At 56.7% G+C, this 23,793-nt stretch overlaps 7 protein-coding genes and 1 non-coding gene across 8 annotated transcripts; 7 read left to right on the top strand and 1 right to left on the bottom strand.

Moving 5' to 3' along the window:
• Positions 1 to 4,476: 4,476 nt before the first annotated feature.
• On the top strand, positions 4,477 to 5,841 carry L226DRAFT_232302 (uncharacterized protein). The gene is made up of 3 exons (XM_067673102.1): positions 4,477 to 4,519; positions 4,574 to 4,728; positions 4,787 to 5,841. The coding sequence occupies exon 3, from the start codon at positions 4,806 to 4,808 to the stop codon at positions 5,736 to 5,738; it is 933 nt and encodes a 310-aa protein (XP_067530783.1). The 5' UTR covers positions 4,477 to 4,519; positions 4,574 to 4,728; positions 4,787 to 4,805; the 3' UTR covers positions 5,739 to 5,841.
• Positions 5,842 to 6,415: 574 nt separating this feature from the next.
• On the top strand, positions 6,416 to 8,315 carry L226DRAFT_593786 (uncharacterized protein; the record flags this gene model as incomplete). The annotated part of the gene is made up of 12 exons (XM_067685622.1): positions 6,416 to 6,465; positions 6,521 to 6,555; positions 6,625 to 6,788; positions 6,886 to 6,970; positions 7,046 to 7,140; positions 7,223 to 7,311; positions 7,383 to 7,384; positions 7,453 to 7,578; positions 7,640 to 7,655; positions 7,717 to 7,765; positions 7,828 to 7,880; positions 7,954 to 8,315. The coding sequence occupies 12 exons, from the start codon at positions 6,416 to 6,418 to the stop codon at positions 8,180 to 8,182; spliced, it is 993 nt and encodes a 330-aa protein (XP_067530782.1). The 3' UTR covers positions 8,183 to 8,315.
• A 637-nt stretch (positions 8,316 to 8,952) lies between these two features.
• L226DRAFT_526073 (Isochorismatase hydrolase) lies at positions 8,953 to 9,859 on the top strand (the record flags this gene model as incomplete). Its single annotated transcript, XM_067679026.1, has 4 exons — positions 8,953 to 9,013; positions 9,075 to 9,263; positions 9,328 to 9,712; positions 9,784 to 9,859. 4 exons carry the CDS (start codon positions 8,953 to 8,955, stop codon positions 9,857 to 9,859), a joined length of 711 nt encoding a protein of 236 aa, XP_067530781.1.
• Positions 9,860 to 10,160: 301 nt separating this feature from the next.
• On the top strand, positions 10,161 to 10,711 carry L226DRAFT_232490 (uncharacterized protein). The gene is made up of 3 exons (XM_067673104.1): positions 10,161 to 10,200; positions 10,260 to 10,571; positions 10,625 to 10,711. Coding segments are annotated over exons 1-2 (234 nt in total). The 5' UTR covers positions 10,161 to 10,198; the 3' UTR covers positions 10,492 to 10,571; positions 10,625 to 10,711.
• Positions 10,166 to 13,051, top strand: L226DRAFT_539063 (alpha/beta-hydrolase). Its single transcript, XM_067681617.1, has 14 exons — positions 10,166 to 10,204; positions 10,251 to 10,571; positions 10,625 to 10,805; positions 10,865 to 10,985; positions 11,037 to 11,371; positions 11,434 to 11,444; positions 11,494 to 11,562; positions 11,618 to 11,828; positions 11,894 to 12,014; positions 12,065 to 12,207; positions 12,258 to 12,379; positions 12,444 to 12,533; positions 12,598 to 12,666; positions 12,721 to 13,051. Exons 2-14 carry the CDS (start codon positions 10,488 to 10,490, stop codon positions 12,826 to 12,828), a joined length of 1,665 nt encoding a protein of 554 aa, XP_067530779.1. The 5' UTR covers positions 10,166 to 10,204; positions 10,251 to 10,487; the 3' UTR covers positions 12,829 to 13,051.
• A 182-nt stretch (positions 13,052 to 13,233) lies between these two features.
• On the bottom strand, positions 13,234 to 13,305 carry L226DRAFT_t242. The gene has a single exon. It is a non-coding gene; the product is annotated as a tRNA-Cys (tRNA).
• Positions 13,306 to 13,899: 594 nt separating this feature from the next.
• L226DRAFT_574926 (ras-domain-containing protein) lies at positions 13,900 to 15,512 on the top strand (the record flags this gene model as incomplete). The annotated part of the gene is made up of 8 exons (XM_067685125.1): positions 13,900 to 13,917; positions 13,980 to 14,010; positions 14,066 to 14,127; positions 14,181 to 14,187; positions 14,238 to 14,310; positions 14,926 to 15,037; positions 15,096 to 15,180; positions 15,235 to 15,512. 8 exons carry the CDS (start codon positions 13,900 to 13,902, stop codon positions 15,510 to 15,512), a joined length of 666 nt encoding a protein of 221 aa, XP_067530778.1.
• A 2,319-nt stretch (positions 15,513 to 17,831) lies between these two features.
• On the top strand, positions 17,832 to 19,558 carry L226DRAFT_232184 (uncharacterized protein). Its single transcript, XM_067673101.1, has 6 exons — positions 17,832 to 18,279; positions 18,353 to 18,923; positions 18,985 to 19,026; positions 19,090 to 19,146; positions 19,209 to 19,290; positions 19,353 to 19,558. Exons 1-6 carry the CDS (start codon positions 17,957 to 17,959, stop codon positions 19,508 to 19,510), a joined length of 1,233 nt encoding a protein of 410 aa, XP_067530777.1. The 5' UTR covers positions 17,832 to 17,956; the 3' UTR covers positions 19,511 to 19,558.
• Positions 19,559 to 23,793: the final 4,235 nt, after the last annotated feature.

Here is a 23,793-nt window from a genome sequence, read left to right as displayed (position 1 = left end):
TGGCTAGGGATGTGATAGGACGAGTTGTCGGATTAGGGAGGGAGTAGGCTGAGCTGGTGTCGACGTGTCGAGGCTGGAGAGAACCAAGACGCGATTGAGGACGAGCTTAAGTACGCTCACGCCGGAGGGGCCGGTGACATGATGCTCGGAGGTTGATTCGGGCGGATGGCAGTGCCTAGCTTGGGCTGAGGCTCGCCGCGCAATGCAATCTGCAGCCGCGCCCCCGAAGGTCCATCGAAGTTTCATGCCGAAAGCGGTCGACCAGACTGCGGGGTCGCGACAGGAATAAACGGCATGCGAACGCGAACTTTGCGAAGAGAGCAGTTGCATGGAAGACAGACGGTAGGACTGTACCCGAAAGTCCGGATAGAGCCAGGAGCTTCCGCGGCGGTCGCCAGCCTGAGCACGGTGGTGCGATCGGTAGTTTCTTGTCACTTCTAACCCGAGGCATAACTAGCGGACCAGCAGCTCGATGCACGCTGAAAAGCCCATGACGAGGTGCAGATGAACATGATCCTGACGAACAGTGAAGAATTTGAGCAAAGCCAGCTCCAGGTGACGGAGACAGCGCGCACGATTGGCTGGCTCGGTGGGCGTCACTGCCGCGTGGGGGCGCCAGATCTGATCTCGCGTATTGCCGACGATGGCCACATTGATCTTCCCTTCACCGCTCTCTGCCCACCGCCATCGTCAAGCTCCTCGTCGCGCATTCGCGATGATATCATGTATCGCCTCCATGCCTTGTACCTCTGCTAGAAGTCTTGGCTGGTCCAGGTTTCAGACGACCATCCACACTGAGATGTACCGCCCCGGCTGCTGTCCTCCCTGCCGCGGCGGACGCCCCGCTAAACCGTGGGTGGGCGCGCTCCGCCGGTGCGACGGACGAGAAATCCCCGGTACATATGTGCGCTAACAAACCACCTTATTCCTGTTTGGCATCCGCTCGCGCTCACCCATCCTCGGAAAGTCAACATTCACTGCAGTTTATCATGGTGCAATGTGCCGTATCTTCCGTGCCGCCCGTCAGGGGGAGTTGGAACTCCAGTGATAGATCGGCGCCCCGTCCACCGTCTACGCTATGACGTGTCCCTATATGGGACGAATCTCCGGTCGTTTCTCGAGCGAGCGGAGGAGTGATTGGCCCCCGCACGACCCTAGCTGCTGCCGTAGACGGCACTAATCTGCCTAACCCCGGACTCGGACATATGACATGTCGTTTATGTGACCGCAGTCACTTGTCAGGAGTCCGAGGACACTATATCGTCGGATGGGGAGCTAACGCGAACGTGTCACGAACAGGTACCTTCTCCGCTTGCTCCGAAGACCCATGGGCCAATCCCGGCCACGTCACACACCCTTTCGTGTTCGCGTTCGCATTCGTGTTCGTGTTCGCAGTTCGGCCCCCCCACATGTGCGTGTCGACGCGACCATGTGCGCATCCTGACAACCAACGAACCCAACTGTCTATCATCGACATCATTGACATCATCGACATCGCCCCGCCCCCGTGCTCCTCAGATGAAACGCAGCGCTCGCCGCTGTCCAAAGTCCGTTTCCCCACACGTCGCTGCATCGCATTTCGCTCCGGTGCTCCTTCTTTGCCTGCCGGACTTGAACTTGGACGACGCCGACAATCTCCACCCTGCGTTGGGCGCACCTGAGCTTTGACCCTCACATGGACCCTGCGCTCGCGCCCGCGCCCGAAGCCGCTATGCAGGTAGTGGATTTCAGCGGGGACGCAGCCGCTGGGTCACGAACGGACGGGCGTACCGTTGCACACTCCTGAGCGCGAGGCTCGAGGCTCACGAGCCACGACGACCCCTCGCCCGGTTCTTCACTGGCTTCACTGTTCGCATCGCTCGAGAATCGAGGTACGTATGTCCATCCGGGTTCCCGTTCATGCATGCATCATAGTACATCCGAGCGCAGGCCCAGGCCAGGTGCTCTACTATCTCGCACACCCCATCCCACGCTCGTCGTCCCAATCTCGCCGGGCAGTCGGGCCACCAAGTATGTAGACGTACTCGTACATAGTGCATGGCAGCCGCGAGACGCTCCCTTCACGCCGTCACACCCTCAGGCCTTCTCGTACGCATGAGCGTGCGCGGCTGAGCCGTGCCTGACAATCCATCTGCGGCGCAGCTCTGCAGGCACCGACCCACGATTGCTATCGCAATGGCAAGCGCATCGACATTCCTGGACCCGAAAGCAACCTTGAGAGCGATGCGTCGCAGGACCCGATCCGCCATGGATCTCTGCACTCAGCATCAGAACGTGCCGCTGTCGCTGTCAAAAGGTAAACTCTTCGGAGTCGGTTGCTAGCCGATGAGTTGTTCGGATACATAGCTAGTCTATGTACATACGTGATAGGCTAGGGCCACTGCCCAGTGCCGAGTTCGGGATCTGGAAGTGCTCGCTGCTGTGGGTCTGTTCGGGTGCCTGGGGTTCCGAACGACTTGACTTGACTTGGGGAAGGGCGCACGTGTATCGCGGGAAGTGCGCTGAGTAGCTCTGGAGGAAGAGGTGGCCGTCGCGACACCAGCTGCGGGTACGTACGCGCGTTCGTGCTCGACAGCTGAGAGCTCTGATGATGAGCTGACGAGCTGACGAGATCACTACAGCACTACAGGTATACATACAATAGTAGGAACGAGTCCCACAGATCGTGCCGCCACTACTAGCCTCAGGAGAAGACCTTCCGAATACGAACGTTGCATGTCGCGGGCCTCGGTCTGAGGTCTCCGCACAGGGCCACGCCGAGTTGGTGATGATCTGCCAGGCAGACCAGCTCGGACCTCGGGTGCCTGGGGACCGGGGGTTGACTTGGAGAATGGAAAAGGGGGAAGGGGGAAGGTGCGTCGGGGAAGGGGCAGGGGCAGGGACAGGGACAGGGGTCGAGAACCCACCTAGGTACGAGGTACGCGCGCGTGAGCCTATCTATGTGCGTGGTGTTTGAACTAACGATATCACTATAGACGGGAAGGGACTGCAGAAGACGAAAACGCCCTGTGCTCGTGGATGGGTCTGGTTCGACCACCAAGCCATGCAAGATGCGAAGAACACAGAACACAGAACGCAGAACGCAAGAACGCTACGATGCACCTGCCGTGCCGCGCGATTTGCGCGACCATTCAGCGTGTTGTGTCTTGGAGTCGAGGATTTGCGCGTTCTGCTCGGGTACCCAGTTCGGCTCAGTTGCTCGCTGTGATACATATCACAGAGAGCATCCCGCATTCAAATTGGAGAGTCTTCCGAGCCGACCGTCTTACCCATGTCTTCTGTCACAACATGCACGCAGTGTCCGTAAGAAGGTTTCTTCGAACTTGATACGTACTCGCATCCAGACTCCTGCCCTATCTTCACCCATGCATCTTCAGCGGGCGGATTCCAGGATGACGTCACGGTTCTCAGGCTTCAGCTCGCCGTCTTCTATAGACTATGAACTAGGATCGCCTTTGCGCCAAGTGCTGCTCCCTCTGTGCTTGATGAGACTTCTTCCGATCGGTCGCCTTCCTCGCCACTTCGCCATGCCGCTCTCCTCACTCTCCGGGCCGGCTAGCGCCAAAGGAGCGATAGTACCGCACAATCTTCATCTAAGTTCATCACCAGCCCTCTCATTAATCGCAAACGGCTTCCACCCACATTCAGAACTTACGCTGACGTGCCATACGCTGTGGGTTCTTCGCACTGCAGTATATGAGCGCTTTGCACTAGAGTTATCTATGTATATGTATATCATTCTCCATCTCCAGGCTTGGCTCTGGAACCGTTGCCTCGCGGCAAGTCTTCCAAGTGAGCGCATAGCTTCCTGCTGCCTGCTCTTCGCTTCCCTGCAACCTTCTTCATATACCAGTGCATCCTCCGTTCGCTCCGGGTGCATATAATCGATCGATGAGGGCACGATAGCGGCACCGATCTCGCCGTGACGTCTCCTGTGTAGTGGACGTTCAGGAAACGCGTAGGACGGACGAGCGATGCGCCTTCCATTGCCATTGTCATGCTGGTCCTCGTTGGACGCGGGGATAGGCATGGCGAGGTAGCTTGCACTATATATGCTCCGTTTCCCGAGTTCGGAGGACAGCCTGAAGCCTGAACTGAGTACTGCCAAGTACCGAGTCCTGAACAGCCTGCACGCAACTATCATGATGTCGTTCCACGCAGAGAGCGGATCCGCGGATGCTAGCCTGTGGGCACGTATCGCGTGGCACGTGTCATCTGTCGGAGTCGTTGACTCCGTGCCACAGGATTAATATTGCCTACGGCCCATGCGTCATTCAATCTCATGGCAGCAATTAGGTATGTGTGTGATCCATGTTTGCGAGCATTCGTGCGCTGGCTCACCTACGATGTGTGAATTTCTCTCTTAGCGCATCGTTAGCTCGTGCGATCGAGTATTCCGGCCGGGAGGAGGAGTCAACTGAGCTGGCTTGGGAGAACTAGTCAATCGGGTGACTGAACGCAGCCTATGTCGAAATAACTAGGACATGGTCCGTACTCACCTCTCCAAGACGGCATCCCGGTAAGTAGGTCCGAACTCGACGCTGCAGATAAGATTAGATAAGATCGAGATGAGATGGTTGCTCGCTGTCGCGGAACCGAACGGCAATCCCAACCGCAGGCGTTGGACCGCTCCTGCATCTTGCGCTCATCCTGCAATCCATCAAAACCTCGATACCCGATACGATAGACATGGAAGGCCACACGCTACCTATAGAACTCATACGCCAGGTATGCACTTACTCTGAAATACTGATGAGAGAGATACTGAGCGAGCAACTTTTGACAGGGTAAGCGAAGCTTGATGAATGGCGGAGGGTTCTGTGCATATAGTCACGTTTGCAACCGACTTCAGTACTAGTAGCATTGAGCGCATTCCATTCCCACTCGTGCTGACTGACCCTCCACTTACAGTCTTTGAACGCGCTGTCGCCAGCGATGTACCTACCGCCCTAGCGATATGTCGAGTATGCCACGCCGCTCGTGCATGGACCCTCCCCATCCTCTACGAGACGATCGTGCTAGGCTCCTCGAGCAAGATCGAGCGCTTCGCCAAGTCGCAGACGAGGATGTCCTCAGACATCGTCGTGGACCAGCTTCCCGCACTGCTTGTCCGCAAGCTCTGGTTCGGACCCTCAAACCGCGCCGAACAGCACCGCCTCTATAGCCCATCCCGCTGGCCGCTCTCTTTCATGCGCCAGATCCTCACCCGTTGCACGTCCCTCTGCTCTCTCGCAGTCATCAACGGCGGCGAGGTGCCGCTGACTGGCCTCGCTGATGTCATCCCCACCTCCGTCTCGTACCTCACTCTCGGCCCTCTCCACGAACCGGTCGACTGCGCCTCTCTGCCTTGCGCGCGGAACCTGCACACGCTCAACAGCATCGACTCGTACATGGTCGATCGGGAGGTCCATGCGCTCATGCGCTCGAGGACGTCGTTGCGCACTGTCCGCAGGATCTTCACGTACTCGCGACCGCCCGAGATCAAGCTGGTCACGGTCGCGTTCAGGCAGATCGGGTACTTCTTCCCCCCTTCCCCCACCGCGCGAGCACTCGAGAGATTGGAAATTGTGTGCTATCGAGAGACGGAGGGGGTGGCGCGATATGAATTGGATGACGCGGCCAAGGAGTGGGGGTGTGACCCCGCACGGGTGACGCTGGTCCCCAGGGCGTGGGTGACGAAGAATGGGAAGAAGGACTACTTTGCTACGTTTTTTGAGGGCTGGGAGAGGGAAGCGTAGACCCTCTTGCGTCTCGTGCGCTGCGGGTTACTTCGAACATCAGGATCCTATTGGCATCAATTTGCGCTATTTCTCCCTCCGTGCTCGATGAGACTCCTTGCCTTCTCCCCGTAAGGGGCGATACCACACGATCTTGTTGCTTGACCATCACCGCCTCTCATAAATCACAAGCAGCTTCCAGCTGTAGAACCTCCCCTGACGTGCATATGTTGTGGTGTACCCCTCACTCGGACTCTCGGAGCTTCTTCAGATGCATCAGCACAGGGTATGAGCGCTCCGCATTAGCCCCATTCCAGGCTTCAAGCTTCAAGCCAATGCTCCAGAACCGCGGCATCGTGGCAGGCCTCTCAGTGAGTGCATACATAGCTTCCCGCTTCCTGCTTCCCAGCAACCTTCCTATCCCTCCGCTCCCGGCGCATATGATCGATAGATGAAGCATGATAGCGGCACCGGAACAGACCACATTCTACGTGGGTTCCCCTTCTCGCCGCGACGTTTCCTGCGTAGTGGACGTTCAGGCCATGTGTACCGCGGATGAGCGATGCACGTTCCATTGTCCTGTTTGCCCTGATCAATAGGGATAGGCTTTACGAGGTGCCCTTGTGGATATATAGGCTCCGTCTCTCGAGTCCGCAGGAGCCGCAACAGCTTGTAGAGTCCTCAACGCCAATATCACCATGTCGTCGCAAGCAGAGATCACAGAGATCGTCGCCCAGGCAGATAGTCTGTGCGCACTATCCTGCTCGAATCGCATCCCTCTTTCCATTGAACCCGTACCACAGGATCACCTACGACTTGTGTGCCATGGCAGCAATCGGTACGTGTATCCCTTGGTGTTTTCTCGTGTGCTCACTCACCCGCGATGAGCGACATTTTGATATCCTAGTGCTCTACGTTTACGAGTACCTCATCACCTTCCCCGAAGAAGTCGCTTATTTCTGGAGGGTCAAGCCCACGGGCGCGACGGTGCTGTTCTTCCTGACGAGGTATACTACCATGGCTTGCCTCCTGTTCGAGTTCGTCATCGGCTTCATCAGCTTCCCGGGCACGGTACGTCTTGGAGAGCTCTGCGTGCGCTCGTTCTGAGACTGACCAACGTTACAGAGGTGAGATACTCCACTTCCTGCAAGTATGCATGCGATCTTAGCCTCCTCATATGACCGCCTCCAGCTGTAACTTCGCGTCCAACCTTGATGACTTTATCGAGTCGATGCAATACTTGCCCTGGGCAGGTGCGTTTTCTACTCCTCCTCGATTAGTACGCCTCGCAGGCTAAATCGGACATGCCTACTACTACTTGCCCCTAGGCTTCGCCGCACTGCGTGCATATGCTCTCAGCAGGAGCCGTCCTCTTTCCGCCATTGTATTCGTACTCTCCATAGTGACCATCGTCGTCAACTTGGTGAGCATCCGAGTCCATCGCGCAGCCGTCATCCACACTCGAGCTCCGTCCTCTTGGAACTCATCACCATATCCCCGGGCAGGTAGACATGTTCAAGTTCGTGGAGCCTGCGGTGCTGCCGTTCTTTGGCTGCACCTTGGTAGATACGATCAGTCCGGAGCTCGCGATTGGGTGCGTTCTTCCCTCAAGCCTGCGCTGCATTTTCGAGTCCACTTATACGCGTTGTATGCATTATTGTCCAGGTGTGAGTGTGTCGTTCTCCCCCTCATCATAGGACTTTGGTCGTTGACTGTTGACTGGGGCATCTTGCAGTTGCCATTGCCGCGCGAGCATCTCTCATCATCGCAGACGCGATCCTCATCGTCGTGACCTGGGTGAAGCTCTCTCGTGGCAGCGCGACAAGCCCCGGCTCATTAATGCATGTCGTCCTCCGGGATGGTGCGTATATGCGCCTTTAACTCGTTTTCTATAATCTCGCTCATTTGAAGGATTGCTCTAGGTACAATCTATTTCATGTAAGCAGGACACTGCTATGTTGTCGTGGACCATCCGCTGAGATGAAGACATCCTGGACAGATGCCTGCTCATACTGAACACTCTCCACCTCTCGTTCACCGTCGCCGCTGTGAGTCCGGATCCGAGTCCCACAAGGTCTGTATTTGAGCTGACCTGGTCACCGCGTACTAGATCGCAACACCAGGCGTCAGGCCCGACAGCAACGTCATAGCGTTCTTGGAACCGTGAGTAAATGAAAACAACAACTTCGATTTTTCCATCCCCATCCGCCTAACGTTTGTTGAAATGGGTTGGCAGCGTGACAGCCATCCTGATCTCTCGGTTCATGCTCAACCTGCAGGCGGTCAACCGCGATGCGCTTCAGCTCAACAGTGCTGGCGCAGGGAACAAGGGCGAGGGCCCAGGGACGTCCTCCGAGTCGGCCGGCGGCTCACTTGTGTTTGAGCGCGTCGTGGGTTCGTTGGGCTCTTCGGTCTTCGATGATCGACGAGGGGAGGAGGAGGAGACTCGAGACCACTCAGGCTGAGCTGGAGTCACTGCTTGGATAATCGCAACCGGCGTCGAAGAGATCTTGTAACAGAATAAGCGTGGACGCGTGATAGCATGTGGGATGTCCTGCTACGAGGCGGCGTTGATCAGAATGATCTGAGATGCCCCCCTCATGGACGTTCGCGCTGCACGGTGCATGTCCTTTCCCAGCCCGTCCAATCCGTTCAGCGGCCGGAATGTCTCCTCATGTATGACAGAGGAATGACACCGAGCGGGCGGTCTTCAGGTGCGTGCTCACCGTGTGGTTGTCAGTGGCCATTACAATTTACCTCGCGCTTACAAAACCAATCGCTGATAGGCAGCGCGAGAGCCTATCATCGCCACAGCACACCGGCGTCCGAATGGACCTCCATGAGACCATCTGCACCACTTTTGGCAGTCAACACCTGCAATGCCGCCCCGTCTTGGCGTGCAGAGGGCGCGACAGGGCGCTCGTGAGGCCGTGCGCTCGCCGTACGCGCACCATATCCAGGTACATGGCGCCCACGGGCTCTCACGGCGAGCGGTTTGTCGCCGGCGGGTATGTAGGCTGCTAGGTCGAATGAGGAAGGTGAGAAGGAACGCGAGCGCTGGCTGTCGCGAGGAGGGCGAGCAGCGACGGGATGTTGGGGGCGACGGCTGGGTATAAAAGAGGGGTGGTGGACGACGGTTGACGACAGCACTCGAGTCCTCTCTTCCTGGGTCCAGCTCCTCTCTACCGTGCTAGTCCTTCCCGCTCGCTCGTCGATCACATCTCCTACTTCCAAAATGCAGTTCAACGCGTCCTTCACTCGCCTTGCACTCGCGCTGCTCTCCTTCGCCGCTCTCGGTACGTTCCTGCATGCTGCTGGCTGTCGATTCGGAGCTGATGGACCGGTGGATAATTGCAGCGACGGCGTTCAAGTACGAGCGGATCGACAAAAACAATTCTGTGCTGCTCGTCGTCGACCACCAGGAGGGTCTGTTCCAGCTCGCTCGGGACTTCCACCCTGTCGAGTTCAAGAACAACATCCTCGCGCACGCGGAGCTCGCCAAGGTGTTCAACCTTCCGACGATCCTCACGACGAGTGCCGAGCACGGTGAGCACTCATTTGTTCTCGTCGTCCCCAACAAGTATCAGGACTGAATTAACGATCACGGCAGGACCGAACGGGCCGCTCCCACAGGAGATCATCGACATGCACCCCTCCGCACCCTTCATCAGGCGGAACGGGGAGGTCAACGCCTGGGACAATCCCGACTTCCGCAAAGCCGTGCAGGCGACGGGCAAAAAGCAAGTGATCCTTGCCGGGATCACGACGGACGTCTGCACGACGTTCCTCGCGCTCTCGCTCGTCGACGCGGGGTACACGGTGTTCGCGAACAGCGATGCGTCGGGCACGTTCGACGTGAAGACGGCGGAGGACGCGAACGACCGGATGCGCGGCGCGGGCGTGCAGCTGCTGTCGATGTTCGCGGTTGCGCTGGAGCTGATGCGGGACTGGCGCAACACCCCTGGTGCGCCTGAGCTGCTGCCCTTCTTCGACAAGTGAGTGTTGTTCTTCCTTTAGCCGCCATGGGCCAGTGAAGTTCGGAGCTGTTGCTGACTCGCACACGCAGGTACCTCCCCGAGTATGGCCTTCTTGCCCGTGCGCACGATGCGGCTGTCAACAACGGTACTCTGTCGGGCCTTTGAGTATTGTAAGAACAGACTCGTGGTCCGACCGGGGTTTTCTGGATAATTGGAACGCTCTGGCCAAAATATACCGTACGGAGATGCGACCTAGTATTTCTCTGGGCTTTTATCGTTCGTTTTAGAGTTATGAGAAGTTGTGCTCTTCTGAGAGCTAGTTTATGGAGGTTCTCGTCCCGGTTCGAGCCTTTGGCAGAATGAATTTAGGCGCTGCAGGCTGTGCTGCCGTCTTTTCTATTTTCGCAGCGGGCTAGTACGGCGTACGCGGCCTTGCTCTTACCACCACCTCCTCGAATGCGACATTGCCATAGTGACTGTCAGATATTGCCCAGCATTCTGGTAATGCGAGTAGGTCGCCAATTCAGTGATATACTCGAATCTTATACTGCGGCAGCGGCCCCAGGTCCAAAGTACTGCGTCCTGAGTCGCATCAACCTCGGCGAACCTTTTCAGGGCATTGTGTGGCAGAACGTGGCACATGTTGTCGACTGCGACGTCCCGCCTATGCCCAGATCGCAGTACCAGCGCAATCGCCGCAGTGCTGCTGGGAGGGGCTATGCGGCGTCTGCGGAGCGAGGACTGTACAAATGCCTACACGGAGGCGGCCACCAGCTGCCACAACAGAATCAACATGAAGCCCCTGCACGCGCTGTTCTACGCTGCAACACTGCTCTTTGAGAGCGCACTTGGCCTAGGGGCTGGCACCGCAGCACAAGTACGTTCATTGGCCTACCAGTGACATAAATATACTCACTCATCCTTTCTTAGCCAGATACTACTGTTCAATGGAGAGCATGCGATCCTTCGCTTGGCTTGGACCCGATGTTGCAGTGCGGTTTCTTTAAAGTCCCGCTAGATTACCACAACCGTTTTATCGGCAATGCACAACTCGCTCTTGTCAAGGCGAATGCGACGCAGAGACGTCGCGGAACAGTCTTCATGAACCCAGGTGCGCAAGTCTCGTTTGGTCTCTCGGCACTATACGTTAACGTGCCCCTCAATTGATAGGAGGACCTGGCGTCTCTGGCGTCACCGATCTCAACGGTACGAGCGCACTGCTGCTGGACCAGACCGGAGGATATTATGACATCGTCAGCTGGGACCCACGCGGGGTGGGCAGTCTCACAGTGTAAGTGGCCTCCAACCCGTTCATACGCAGTACTGATAGTTTGTGCTTCAGGCCTGGAGACGTATTCTGCTTCGACAGTCTTGAAGACATCCAAGCGTTCTTCAATGGAACGATTGAACTCCAGGGGATCGAGATGACAGGCAACTTCACCGACGCCGCAGACATACAAGCCCTCCTTGCTCAGGCGGGTACGATGCAGCAGAAGTACGAGGGTCTGGCACAGCGCTGCTCGCAGCACTCGGACGGCAAGTATCTGCAGTACATCGGCACAGCGGCTACTGCGCGCGACCTCGCTGCGCTTGCGGACGCTCTCGACGGCCCTGGGAGCCCTGTCAATTACATTGGCCTCTCATACGGGACGATCCTCGGCTCGTGGTTTATAAACAGCGAGTACTCTCGCATCGCTTCGTCTGCGTTAGCTGAACCTTCTTCCCTATTCCCACCACAGTGTTTCCGGAGGTAGGTCACCGGCAAGTAGCCCGTTGACATTCGCTGACAGGTCGAGCAGCGCGTCGGTCATGTTGTCCTCGATGGTGTCGTCGATCCCGTAAAGTTTGGTACTGAGGACATAGCGCTGGTATGTCCGCTGACGTATGGTGCTTGTTCTCCGTGCTTACTATCACTCTACGCAGTCCGGATGGGGGATGCAGTTATCAGACGCCGACAGGGTGTATGAAGCGCTCTTCACCGGGTGTGCCTTGGCAGGTCCCGAAGGTTGCTCGATTGCTTCAGCGAGCCAGACTCCGCTGGATGTCAATGAGGATATTCAAGCGCTGCTTCAAGCTGCACACGATGCCGCCCGGGAAAACGCTTCCGTGCCAACCACGTCTGGGCAGGTTCGCTGTACGTCTCTCCGTCTCTCCGGGCTGTTATGCGCGTGAGCCTACGTAGGCTGATCGAATCAACAGCATTATTGCGGGAAGTCATGTACTCTCCAAACTCGTGGGGACTGTTCGCCAACACGGTGTGGCCGCAACTGGTGCAGGAAGTACAAGCTGAAACGGGAGGGAACATGACTCGGCGCTCGACGTCAGTGATGCTCGCCTTCCCCTACATGTTGTATACTGAGTCTTTTATAGCCTCAGAAAACCGGCGGAGAACCTGGGGGTCCCGTACAGTGCTGAGGCGATTATATGTGGTGACAGTAAGGATCCCACCGGCGCGAACATGACGGACGTCTTCAACGGGATCATCGCTACATCCAACAATATCTCGGCCATGTGTAGGTGTTATCCAAAGCCCTCCCCCCGCATAGTGCTCACAACCTTTTAGTTGGTGCTGCGTGGCCATTCGCGACTTACTACTGCCCCTTCTGGCCGATCCGTGCTGTCGAGCGTTACGAGGGACCGTTCAACAAGTCCATCGCGCATCCAATTCTAGTCATTGGAAATACTGTGAGGATCCACCAGCGACTCGGACTGCAGCTTCCGCCTTCTCGCTGACTGAGATGCCTTCTAGTTCGACCCGGCAACACCCTTCTCAGGTGCAAAAGCCGTTGCGGATGAGCTGGGAAACCATGCCACACTCGTTCGCCTGAACGGTTTCGGGGTAAGGCCCGCTTCGCCATTACGCTCCAGCCGAACTGAGACTTTACCGCTGCTGTTCCTCCTAGCATACCTCTCAAGCCGAGCCGTCCGCATGCATCTCCGACATCATCAGAGCATACATGGTGAACGGAACAGTGAGTCCCGAGACGGTCCCAGGCGGCGCGCTTCCGCTGATGTACTACATCCAGCTTCCACAAGGCGATGAAACAGTGTGTGAGGTTGACGAGGACTTTGAAGTGTTCGCTGGTGTCAATACCTCTGACATCTTCAGAAACATGCCTGCTATCGACATTTGAGAGTTCAACTAGCCCATGTCAGATAGGGGTTGTGAGCCATCACTCGGATACGAGCATGCTTTGAGTTTTGTGGAGCTCAAAAGCGTTATCGCTCGTGTTGTGTCATCGACTTTGTCAGATCGTAGACAAAAAATGTAGGCAACTCGTGGTTTCATTCCTGCTGAATACTAGCATTTACTGCGGACAGTTGTGCTAGTGAGTCGAACTGCGAAGAGAACACCTACATACTACGCCGTGGTCACGTTCAGGAGTAGTTGTTAGACGTACAGCAGCAGGCGTTCGTTATGTAGGACCGATGATGATTAATTACTGGCGTGTTCATGATGGGGGCGTGCTAGGCAGACATCGAAGGAAACGAGTTGCACACAGAAGAACTAAAAACGACCACCCATGTCGCAATGGCAGAGGCCCCACCGTGGTTCGAACACGGGACCGCACGATCTGCAATCGTATGCTCTACCACTGAGCTACAAGGCCATGCCTATTGTGGCCAAAAGTATAGATAGAGCTATACTGTGTGATCGTATGGACGGCAGGAGAGTCTGTGTTGCAGACATCTTGCACTGCAGGCCTTCGAAGCCACGATCGACAGGGACTCCAAAAAGCCAAGAAGAGGTGGAGAGCATGCGCAGCACAGAAGACGACCGGCTAGAACAATGTCCGAGAGGCAGTACGACGGCAGGGCGGCAACGGCGACGACGGTCCCAGGGGTGAGCTCAGCGCTGCCCGCGACAAGAGAGAAGGCAAGGCACAAGGCGGGCATGAACTCGCTGCATGAGAAACTGGCCAGAGCGCTGCGAGAGAGAGGCTGAATGGGGCGAAAGACAGCGAGCAGCTCGCCGTGGACGACGCGGACGATGACGCAGAGGCTCTGAGGACGCCGGGGGCGGGCACCGCCCTGCGAGCTTATGTAATCATTCAAAGCCATTGCTCGCCCTTTCTCTGCCCTTCTCTCCCGCCCACCGCCAACTCTCTCCCCGCGACCCGCAGCGACCCGTCCACGTCCACGACCGCAGCAAACACAGTCTGCGCAACTTCGACCCGCCCTGCCCCCCGTCCCCGCGACCCGCCATGTCTGCCCAAAACCCGGTGCGTGCTTGTCTCCGGCACACTGCCTCGTCCGTCGTGTCTCACCCCACTCTCACCCACAGATCAGGAGGAAGCTCGTCATCGTCGGCGATGGTATGTGGCTCTTTGTTCATTCGCTCGCTCGCACCGTCCTCATGTTCTTCGCCAGGCGCATGTGGCAAGACCTCCCTGCTCTGCTCCTTCGCCCTCGGTGAATTCCCCAAGGAATACGTGAGTGCATTGTCCACTCGCGTCTTTGTCGTGCTGACGCGTGTCTTCTCCAGCAACCCAGTGAGTACTCTAGGCCACACACAGCGTCCACCCATTGACGCGTCCCACAGCCATCTTCGAGAACTACGTCGCCGAGATCCGCCTAGACGGCAAGGCCGTTCAGCTTGCACTATGGGATACCGCGTGAGTACTCGCCCTTGCTTGCTTCTGCCCCCGCGCCGCGAACAAGTCGTCGGGCCCAAGTCGCCGCGCCCACTCTCGTCTTTCTCGTCTCGCGGCCTGCGAAGGGTCGTGTTCTGAGTATCGCAATTTCTCTCGACGACGACGCCAACCTGAGTTCGAGGGACCAGGTTGGTCCACGACGCACGGTTTATGACCGTCTATGTCATCTCCGGCCCGTCATGCTACGCATTCACGGCATACATCATCAAGACTCGACGCACCTTTTGATAACGCGCGCCGTGATTCGAGCCGCATTGATCCCTATGGCGCACTGCGCTTGCGACATTGCGCAGTTGAAGTTCCCTCATTCAGACACTCTGGTCCCGCTCTGTGAAGAGCTGCCGCCACCGGGGACAGCGAAACCTGTCAAAGTCTCACTTGGCGCAGAGCTCTACTTCAAGTGCCCCGGTCACTTGAGCCTACGTGCGGGCGATTGCTCGACACCGGTGCCCGCGTTGTGTCGGAGATGGGTGTTCTATTAATTCTCGGCGCCACCGTGTCGGCCCGAACACTTCTGCTCGGATCCGCAGCGCGATGCTCGCATAGCGCAGATAGCTGACTATCATCCCCTCGCAGCGGCCAAGAGGAGTATGAGCGACTCAGGCCAATGTCGTATTCCAAGTCCCATGTTATCCTGATTGCTTTCGCCATCGACACGCCCGACTCACTCGAGAACGTTCCGGTTAAAGTGCGTTTTTCTATGTTCAAATGGCCTGAACGTCGTGCTGATAGCAATTTACGCGCAGTGGATAGAGGAGGTACGGTCTATTTGCGGACCGACCATCCCAGTTATTCTTGTCGGCTGCAAGTCCGATCTCCGGCCACCACCTGGTACGTCCCTTTAGCGTACATGGCGAGCGTCCCTGACAGGGCGATTTTGTCCAGGCTCCCCGAACTACTCGCAATATGTGAGTCGAGAGCAGGCCGAGCGTGTCGCGCAAGCTATCGGCGCCCGAGCATATAAAGAGTGCTCAGCGCTGAAGATCGAGGGTGTCGACGACGTATTCGAGGCTGCGACTCGTGCCTCAATGCTCATGCGTGAAGGCGTCCCCGCGCACGCCGGCGGACACCAGCACGGTCGTCTGAGTGGTAGCATGAGCCACCGGAGAAATAGCGGTGGGGACGACTGGGAGGACAAGGGCCGTTGTTGCGTGATTTGCTAGTCGTCGCGCTTCGTCCAGGGCGGCCGTCCGCCTGTTCCCTACTTCGACCATACGCCACATCCTAATATCCCTTTATGACTGCCCACCATCCGATCCGCATGCATCCTTCCTCCATCGCTGTATTCTTGCATGTCCCATGCTCTACCATCCCACTGTGACCTCATGCAACTTGCCTTCCCCGTATCTCTGGCGGGACTTCACCTTTGTCGCGTTTCTACCGCCTAAAGGACTGCTTCTCCCGCCCCCCGCCACACCCACGATCGCTGTATCCGCACACACTATCCCCCTTTGCACGCCCAACGCACCACGCACCACGCATCCTGCACTCGCGCATCGCTCATCACGTTCATTACGATTTCGTCTTCACTTGATTCGCTGCGCGCGCCCCCACGTCTCTCTTACACATACACATATCTGCTTCGATTCATGCCCGCGCACGGACTTCTGGCTTGGAACGGACTTTGCTCTCTCTTTCTCTGTGTGTTTAGTTCTATTACTATCTGCCCATGCCCGCCCCCGATCTCGCTCCTCTCCCACATCCCGACTCTCTCCCTCACCTCCCTCACCTCCCTCTACTCCCGCTCCTACCACCCGCGGTACGTACCGCCCCGCCCTGCTCCCCCTACCCTACCATGATGAACTTTGCGTTCATACCGGTTCTCCCGCTGTCCCGTCCCTGTCCCTCGTCCCCCGTCTCCCGTCCCCCGTCTGCGTAGCACATCTCTGTCGTCTACATATCTCTATCACTATCCCACCTGTCGATACATCCCTCGTCTGCTGCTGCCTGCTGCTCTACCGGGGCCCGAACGTACTTTGCCGTCAATTGTAGAAGTACGAGGTGAGTCCGCCCGTCCGGTCTGCGTGGCGGGTTCGTCATGGCGGTGCGGTAAGTAAGTACCTCCGCAGTCAGCCACTGAGCCAGCCCAGCTCGGGCCTCGATGGACTGACGTCATTTCTTAGGTATGCTGCTCGGGCTTGCGATCCGGAAGGCCGGGACCGGACTGGGCCGCGGCGCGCGCGTGGTCGTCCGGGACCCGGGTCGAGTGTTCGAACCTGCTCGGCCGCGCGTTTTCCTGTGCTGCATATACCTGGCTCGGAGGCGAACATACGTAGTTTGCGTTATGAGGATTCGGTGCTAACCACCATGGTCTAGGCTCGAGGTTGCTTGTAGTGAGGGTACGGTTTTCCCTCGGTTAGTGGCACCTTTGTCTTTTTCTGGTGGGACATACTGGTTTGCGCACGTGTTCGTACAGGGTCTTCGGAGAACCCATCAAACCCTCGTGAACCGGATAGCCAGTCATCCGCAGGAGACGACGAGACCTGACGCTGAAGGTCAGTGGCTATCAGCCCACGTTGGATCCAAGAGGCAGGAACGGTATGTCCGCCGGCGGTCAGGTCTGTATGGAAACCCGACAGTGTACTCCCATACATTTCTAGTATCACGGACCTTGTTCTAGCATGGCGGATGATGAGTGTCACTGAGACGACGTGTTTCGACATACACGGAGTCTCAATCAGGCAATTCCCGCCCTTTGACTGTGAGACGCCGAGGCAAACTTCGTTGCCGCTTGCCACGACCATGACTCTAGTCTCCGCCACACTCGTTCTCCGTATCACCAAGTTCACTATGCTCAGCTATGTCGCGGTGTTGCTCAGAATATGGTGCTCGGAAGACTGCGGCCACTGACTGCTACGCTAGCGCTGTCCTCTCGTCCTCCTGTGTCGGGCTCGTTCATGCCCGGACTCCGCAGCGCGGCCATGACATGAAGGCGATGTGATATTGGAGAACACCTAAGGTACGCAATCGTCTTCAATAATGCGATACGTACGCAGTCCCGCAAAGTCCGTCCGTCCTTCAAGATGTCGACAACCTTGTCCACTTTGCGGTACATCGTCCACCTTCTCGTACTTCTCCGGCTCTAATTGGCACAGGCGAGACAAAGAGCTATACGCACGCGTGATGGTGCACAACGCTGTGTCTGACAGGCTGGGAGTATGAATCTGCAGGGCTTGGATGAATCTCGAGGACACGCGTTCTGGGGCCGGTGCTTTGTGGGCGGCCCTGGGAACCTTCTAGTTCGAGCGTCGATGGACTGGTGGACTCTTTGTTCTCCGTGCGCGCAGATACGCCGCGTTCTCTCACCTGCCACTTGAACAGCCTTGGACGTCCGCCTGGAAGTCGTGAGGTGAACATGCCATGCGTTGTGCTTCTGGGGTTATCGGGTGCATCGCCTTGTGGCGGATGTGTCCCTCGCTGCGCAATTGTTGCTTGCCTGCCTTCAAAGGCTGAACCTGTATAAGATTCAGACGCTACCCAACGTAACTCCCACTCGCGCTGTAATAGGAGTGTCTCTCGCTCTATACGGCATCCGATTCAACGTCCCTCTTCCCCTCTTACACTTCCGATCTTTGCTGATCTTCGCCACAGCACGATATTCCTCGTCATGCCTTCCCGACTTCCTGCTTACGAGCTCTACGCTCGCCTTCTCTTCCCCCTGGGGTATGGCCACCCCCTTTGGGGCTTTCCCAGTGACGAACGGCCTATACAGCTCGGAGACGTCGGAAGGCTCCTTCAGGGAAAGTTCCACCGGCTGTTCAACACTACGGAGCAGCAGGACCACGAGAGCGACATCCCATTCCCGGAGGACTACCAGCCTTTGGCTATGAAGAACATGATTCTGCAAGAGTTAAAATTGCCGTCTGGGCCGTTCCTGCACAGCAGCAGCGTGACAGATACGAGGTTCGATATGGCAGACCGGGACGCGGCGTGAGTTTTCCTTGTGGATCGAAGTTGTCCCCGAGCGCAGCAGCTCTCTTACGTCGATCGGAACTACATACAGCACGATACGCGCGAGCGCGAAGTTGACAGAACGGTCGGCGGCGCTCCTCATGCTCGCGCCCGCTACCACGCGCACGATCATGTCGAAGAGGCGAATCGTCGCGTACATGAAGGAGCATTACAACAGCTGGGTCGCGCTCGCGGAGACTTCGGGCTTCGACGCAGATGATCTCATCCTCATCACTGGGACAACGACGACTGCCGCGTGTGGCGCGCTCGCGTTCACGCTTCCGGACTCGAACTCGCGGGGAGGGGGGACGGCGACGCCGCAGCTGAGCGTGTCTTGGGACTCGCGCGAGGGGATGGTGCGTGCGGAGGTGGACGGGACGGATATCGTTGGGCGCGATACATGCAGGACTGGTGTTACGCCGGAGAGCGAAAGGGCGGAGAGCGCTGAAGGCCCACTGTGCGTGTTCGTGCATTACTACAAGATGAAGAGGCGATTCTGGTGGTCACGGGCCATCCGTGCCGCCGCGGGGCCGCATGAATTCCCTGAGGGACGAGAGGACGAGGACCCGCCACGCGTTCGTGCGGGGTGCGACCGCGATGAGGAGGATGAGGAACCTGTCGAGGTACATTTTTGTCTGCGTGTCTACTCTGGCGATCCTGCTGATGGCTTGCTATTGTCTTCAGCGCCACGATCCTGTCGACGACGTGCTGAACTACATCCTCGAGGTACGCGGCTTCTTATCAGTCTGTGTACATGATTCGTGGAACGAGTGCTTACTGGCCGAACAGAACTCGTCTGCGCATACCGCTATTGCGTCTACGCACGACGTCTGCGAGCTACTCCAGGTATGTTCCTCCGCACATCTTTTGCGTTTCCACTAGCGCTGACACACTCGTCTTCTCCGCAGAAATATGGTCACGATGCCTTTGAACCAGTGGTAGCGGTGCTCAACCGCGCCGCGCCACGCGTACAACTCGACAAGGATAGCGGTGAGTCTCTCGGGGCACTGTACTCCACCTTGTGCATGACACTGACGAGAGATCCGCTTCAGTGGGAACGTTGAAGTTGCTAGAAGGGACCCAGAATGCGCCGAGCGCGGTGCTGATCTCCAACGTACAGATATTACGGCAAGCTGTTTGCTGCTCCTCGTTTCAGCCCCGATGGTACACTGAGTCGGGTGCTCGGTCTATGGCTGTCGCTGTTTGCTGAAGGTCAGGAACGCCTGTCATGCTTAAACTACGATGTATCGGTACCTCGGTTATTCGGACTTGAACTTCTGTTCCAGGGTGTATATTATTGAATGAATCATTGCTGTCGTCGTTCTACTGTGTGGTTATCATCTCCCGAATCGCGAGTTTGGTCTCCAAACGACACGACGTGCAAAACCAAATGCTCGGGTCAAGGTAATGCATGGGAAATCCAGATGGGGGCTATCAATTCTAGGCGATGTCTCGGCAATGTCGGCACTTCCGAAATGTAACACTCCGGCAGGATTTCCACATCTGTGACATGGAAACTGAGAAATGTCACAGGGACGGGGGTCGAGGAACTCCTTTGCCATGTCACGGAAATGTCTGTTGACACAAGGATTTCCCAGTGTGGGACAAGGCACGGGAATGCAAGGTGTTTCATGAGTTCCAGTCGTCGGTCACATGGATGTCCGATGCCTTTCCAGGCAATGTCCTGTTTTAGGCCGTTGTGCGGAGTTGTTTGGTGTCTCATGCCCATTTTTGGGTTGCAGACATGTCAAAGAAACGTTACTTGTCACAAGCATATCTCCAATCAGGAAATGTTTGTGACATTCAGAAAACATTTCCCAGTCAGAGGAATTGCCGGGAAATTCGTGGGACACCGCGCGGACCGTATTCCCGGCCGTGCCGCTCACGCCCGACTCCATCTGACTCCATCCACTCACTCTGACCGACATCCACTCACTCTGACTGACATCCACTCACTCCGACTACATCCTGCTCACTTTCGCTACCTGCCACTCACATCCACTCACTCCGACCTACATTCACTCACTCCGACTCCATCCTGCTCACTTTCGCTACCTGCCACTCATATCCACTCACTCCGACCTACATTCACTCACTCCGACTCCATCCATCAGTGATTCCCCTAATTTCTTAGCCATCTTAGACGCTCTTAGATGGACTTGGGAGAGCACTAAGATGGCTAAGATGGCCAAAGACAAAGTTTCAAAGATGCGGTCGACCGCACCTCAAGACCAGAGACGCTCACCGGTAAGATAGCTAAGATGGCTAAGACAGACTAAGACGGGCACAAAACAAGCATTCGAGCGAGCGCGGAGCAACAATCATAATGATTATTATGTAATACATCTATCAAACGCGACTACTGAGGCACCATGGCGGCGAGTACCTTATCCCCTTCACACTCATCTGCGCGGGCCTGCGCTGCATCCACAAATGAGAGCAGACAGGCGAGCGATGAGCGACAAGTAGGCAGGCGGACGAGTAGATGAGCGACAAGCAGGTAGGCGGACGAGCGGACGAGCAAACGCGGAGCGGGCGGATGAGCAAATGCGGAGCGGGCGGATGCGCGGGCAATGCGGACGGACGAGCAGAGCGGCGGGTGAGCGGGTGGACGAGCGAGGGTGCAGGCAGACGAGCAACAAGTGGGTGGATGAGCGGGCAGACAAGCAATGAGGCGGGCGAACGAGTGAGCGAGCGGGCAGACAGACGAGCGAGTGGACGAGCGGGTGAACAAGCGAGCGACCGGGCGGGCAGGTGAGCGGACGAGCTGACGAGCAAGTGGGCGGGCCGCGGGCAAGCAGGCAAGCAGTGAGTAGACAGGTCAGTGGGTGTGGGCGAGCGAGCGAGCGCGAGCGGACGGGTGAGCAGATGAGAGAGTGGGCGTACGAAGGAGCGGGTGGGTGAGCGGACGGGTAGCTGAGCCCGCGGTTGAGCCAGCAGGTAGACGAGCGACATGCGGGTACGTGAGCGAGTGGTCGGGCGGACGAGCGAGTGGTCGGGTGGACGAGTGAGTGAGCGAGCGGGCGAATTGCTCCCTGGGGTGATCACAAACCTGTTTGTGAAGAGCCCGCGATATGAGGTGGGGCAGGCAAGGATGTCGCCATGAGGCATGAACGAGCAGCAGAGGCGGCGGAGGATGACACAGAGATACTAGAAGAACAGAATAGAGTGGTAGAGAGATGACGACGTAGAGACAGCACAGAGAGGACGGAAGGGAGAGCTGACGACGACGTGGCAGGGTGTCGCCGTCGGGACTCGAGTTCCCACGCCACGGACTCTGGTGTCGCTCTCTCGTCGCTCATCGACCATCTCTTGCTCTCCCTCTTGGGCTCTCACTCTCACTCTCACTCTCACTCTCACCCTCGCTCTCGCTCTCTGTTGCACTCCCTGTCGCACTCTCTGTCTCGCTCTCCCTCGCGCTTTCTCTTCTCGCATTCTCTCTTTCTCCCTCGCACTCTCCCTCAGTCTCTTCCTTGCGCTCACTCTCCATTGCCTGTTCTTCAACACCCCGAGCACACGCACAACCCTTCTATCTCAGGCGTCAAGTTCTGACACCACAACGGAGTCTGAGGATAACGATGAAGACGGCAAGGTCAACCAGAAAGACAATGACACAGATGAGCTTCTCTCTCCCTCGCATTCCCTCGCCCTCGCCCTCGCACACTCTCCCTCGTGCTCTCTCTCGCGCTCTCTGTGTTGCGCTCTCTATTGTGCTATCCGCTGCTCTGCTCTCCGTTGTGCTCCCTTGTGCTCTCCCTTACGCTCTCAAGCTCTCCCTCCTTCTTTTTCGCTCCCTTGTGCCCCCTCTCCCTCGCACTCTCATCCTCTCACATACGTTGTATCTTGTATTAGATAGTGTAATGAACATGATCTGAACATACTATCCTAAGTGTGAATCATCTTAGTAACTTGGGCATCTTCAACGTCTTAGTGAACTTGAGCGTCTTAGCACATATTACTAAGACAGCTAAGTCCACTAAGAAATTAGGGGAATCCCTGATGTCCTGCTCACTTTTGCTACCTGCCACTCATATCCACTCACTCCGACCTACATTCACTCACTCTGACTCCATCCTGCTCACTTCTGCTCACTCCCACTACATCCTGCTGACACCGACTCACTCCCACTACCCTACCCGGCGCTCCAACTATGCTCCGCTCACGCCTGCGAGAGTGTGTACGCGTGTGTTGTGGGAGTCGGAGTGTGAGGGAGGCAAGCCGAGGGTAGCGGGAGCACAAGTGAGTCGGTGTCAGCAGGATGTAGTGGGAGTGAGCAGAAGTGAGCAGGATGGAGTCGGAGTGAGTGAATGTAGGTCGGAGTGAGTGGATATGAGTGGCAGGTAGCGAAAGTGAGCAGGATGTAGTCGGAGTGAGTGGATGGAGTCAGATGGAGTCGGGCGTGAGCGGCACGGCCGGGAATACGGTCCGCGCGGTGTCCCACAAATTTCCCGGCAATTCCTCTGACTGGGAAATGTTTTCTGAATGTCACAAACATTTCCTGATTGGAGATATGCTTGTGACAAGTAACGTTTCTTTGACATGTCTGCAACCCGAAAATGGGCATGAGACACCAAACAACTCCGCACAACGGCCTAAAACAGGACATTGCCTGGAAAGGCATCGGACATCCATGTGACCGACGACTGGAACTCACGAAACACCTTGCATTCCCGTGCCTTGTCCCACACTGGGAAATCCTTGTGTCAACAGACATTTCCGTGACATGGCAAAGGAGTTCCTCGACCCCCGTCCCTGTGACATTTCTCAGTTTCCATGTCACAGATGTGGAAATCCTGCCGGAGTGTTACATTTCGGAAGTGCCGACATTGCCGAGACATCACCTAGAATTGATAGCCCCCATCTGGATTTCCCATGCATTACCTTGACCCGAGCATTTGGTTTTGCACGTCGTGCGAGGGCTGACGGCCAGGCGCCCAGCCCGCCTGATGCGACGAAATTCCCCATCAAGCAATTCCCGCCCTACTGTAGACGCCGATGGAAATTTGCCTCAACTCCTCCACCTCCCGCTCGATGACGCATGACTATCATCTTCTACACTGGTTTATATCTGAACAAAGACAGCTGAAGGACTCCTGGACTTGCCTATGCTTGACTTCTTGCGCCTGGGGACGTCACACGCATACAGCGAATCGCCACGTTGTCGTCTAGTTGGGCAAGAGGCAAGATATCCTGAAGAGCGTGCACTCAAGGTTTCCGGGCTGTCTGGCTCATCTCGAGGAGTCGTTAGAATGGTAAACGTGTGAATTTGAGTACTTGGTACGCACAAACGTGCAGTATTGATAGTTACCACTTCTATGGTTCATAGATCAACTTGTTCTGGACGCAGACCTTCACTTCGCTCCTTCCGACCGCTCTCGTGCATACCTATCTCCATGGCAAGTTCGCCTCGTATCTCCCTTCGTGCGGGTCCTTCATGGAATCTATTGTGTATGTGGTCGTCTTCTACCGCCCTCGGACTCTTCCGAGCCATGC

Source organism: Lentinus tigrinus (assembly GCF_003813185.1).
Source record: "Lentinus tigrinus ALCF2SS1-7 unplaced genomic scaffold L226scaffold_39, whole genome shotgun sequence".
Taxonomy (NCBI): domain Eukaryota; kingdom Fungi; phylum Basidiomycota; class Agaricomycetes; order Polyporales; family Polyporaceae; genus Lentinus; species Lentinus tigrinus.
Note: the sequence above shows the minus strand (reverse complement) of the source record. Positions and strands in the feature narration are given on the sequence as shown.

Coding starts and splice junctions, on each gene's coding strand:
- L226DRAFT_232302 (XM_067673102.1), top strand. CDS start 4,806: ATGGCGGAGGGTTCTGTGCATATAGTCACGTTTGCAACCGACTTCAGT.
- L226DRAFT_539063 (XM_067681617.1), top strand. CDS start 10,488: ATGAAGCCCCTGCACGCGCTGTTCTACGCTGCAACACTGCTCTTTGAG. Junction 10,986..11,036: donor GGGGTGGGCAGTCTCACAGT/GTAAGTGGCCTC, acceptor TTTGTGCTTCAG/GCCTGGAGACGTATTCTGCT. Junction 11,563..11,617: donor GTACTGAGGACATAGCGCTG/GTATGTCCGCTG, acceptor CACTCTACGCAG/TCCGGATGGGGGATGCAGTT.
- L226DRAFT_232184 (XM_067673101.1), top strand. CDS start 17,957: ATGCCTTCCCGACTTCCTGCTTACGAGCTCTACGCTCGCCTTCTCTTC. Junction 18,924..18,984: donor AGGATGAGGAACCTGTCGAG/GTACATTTTTGT, acceptor TATTGTCTTCAG/CGCCACGATCCTGTCGACGA. Junction 19,147..19,208: donor ACGTCTGCGAGCTACTCCAG/GTATGTTCCTCC, acceptor TCTTCTCCGCAG/AAATATGGTCACGATGCCTT.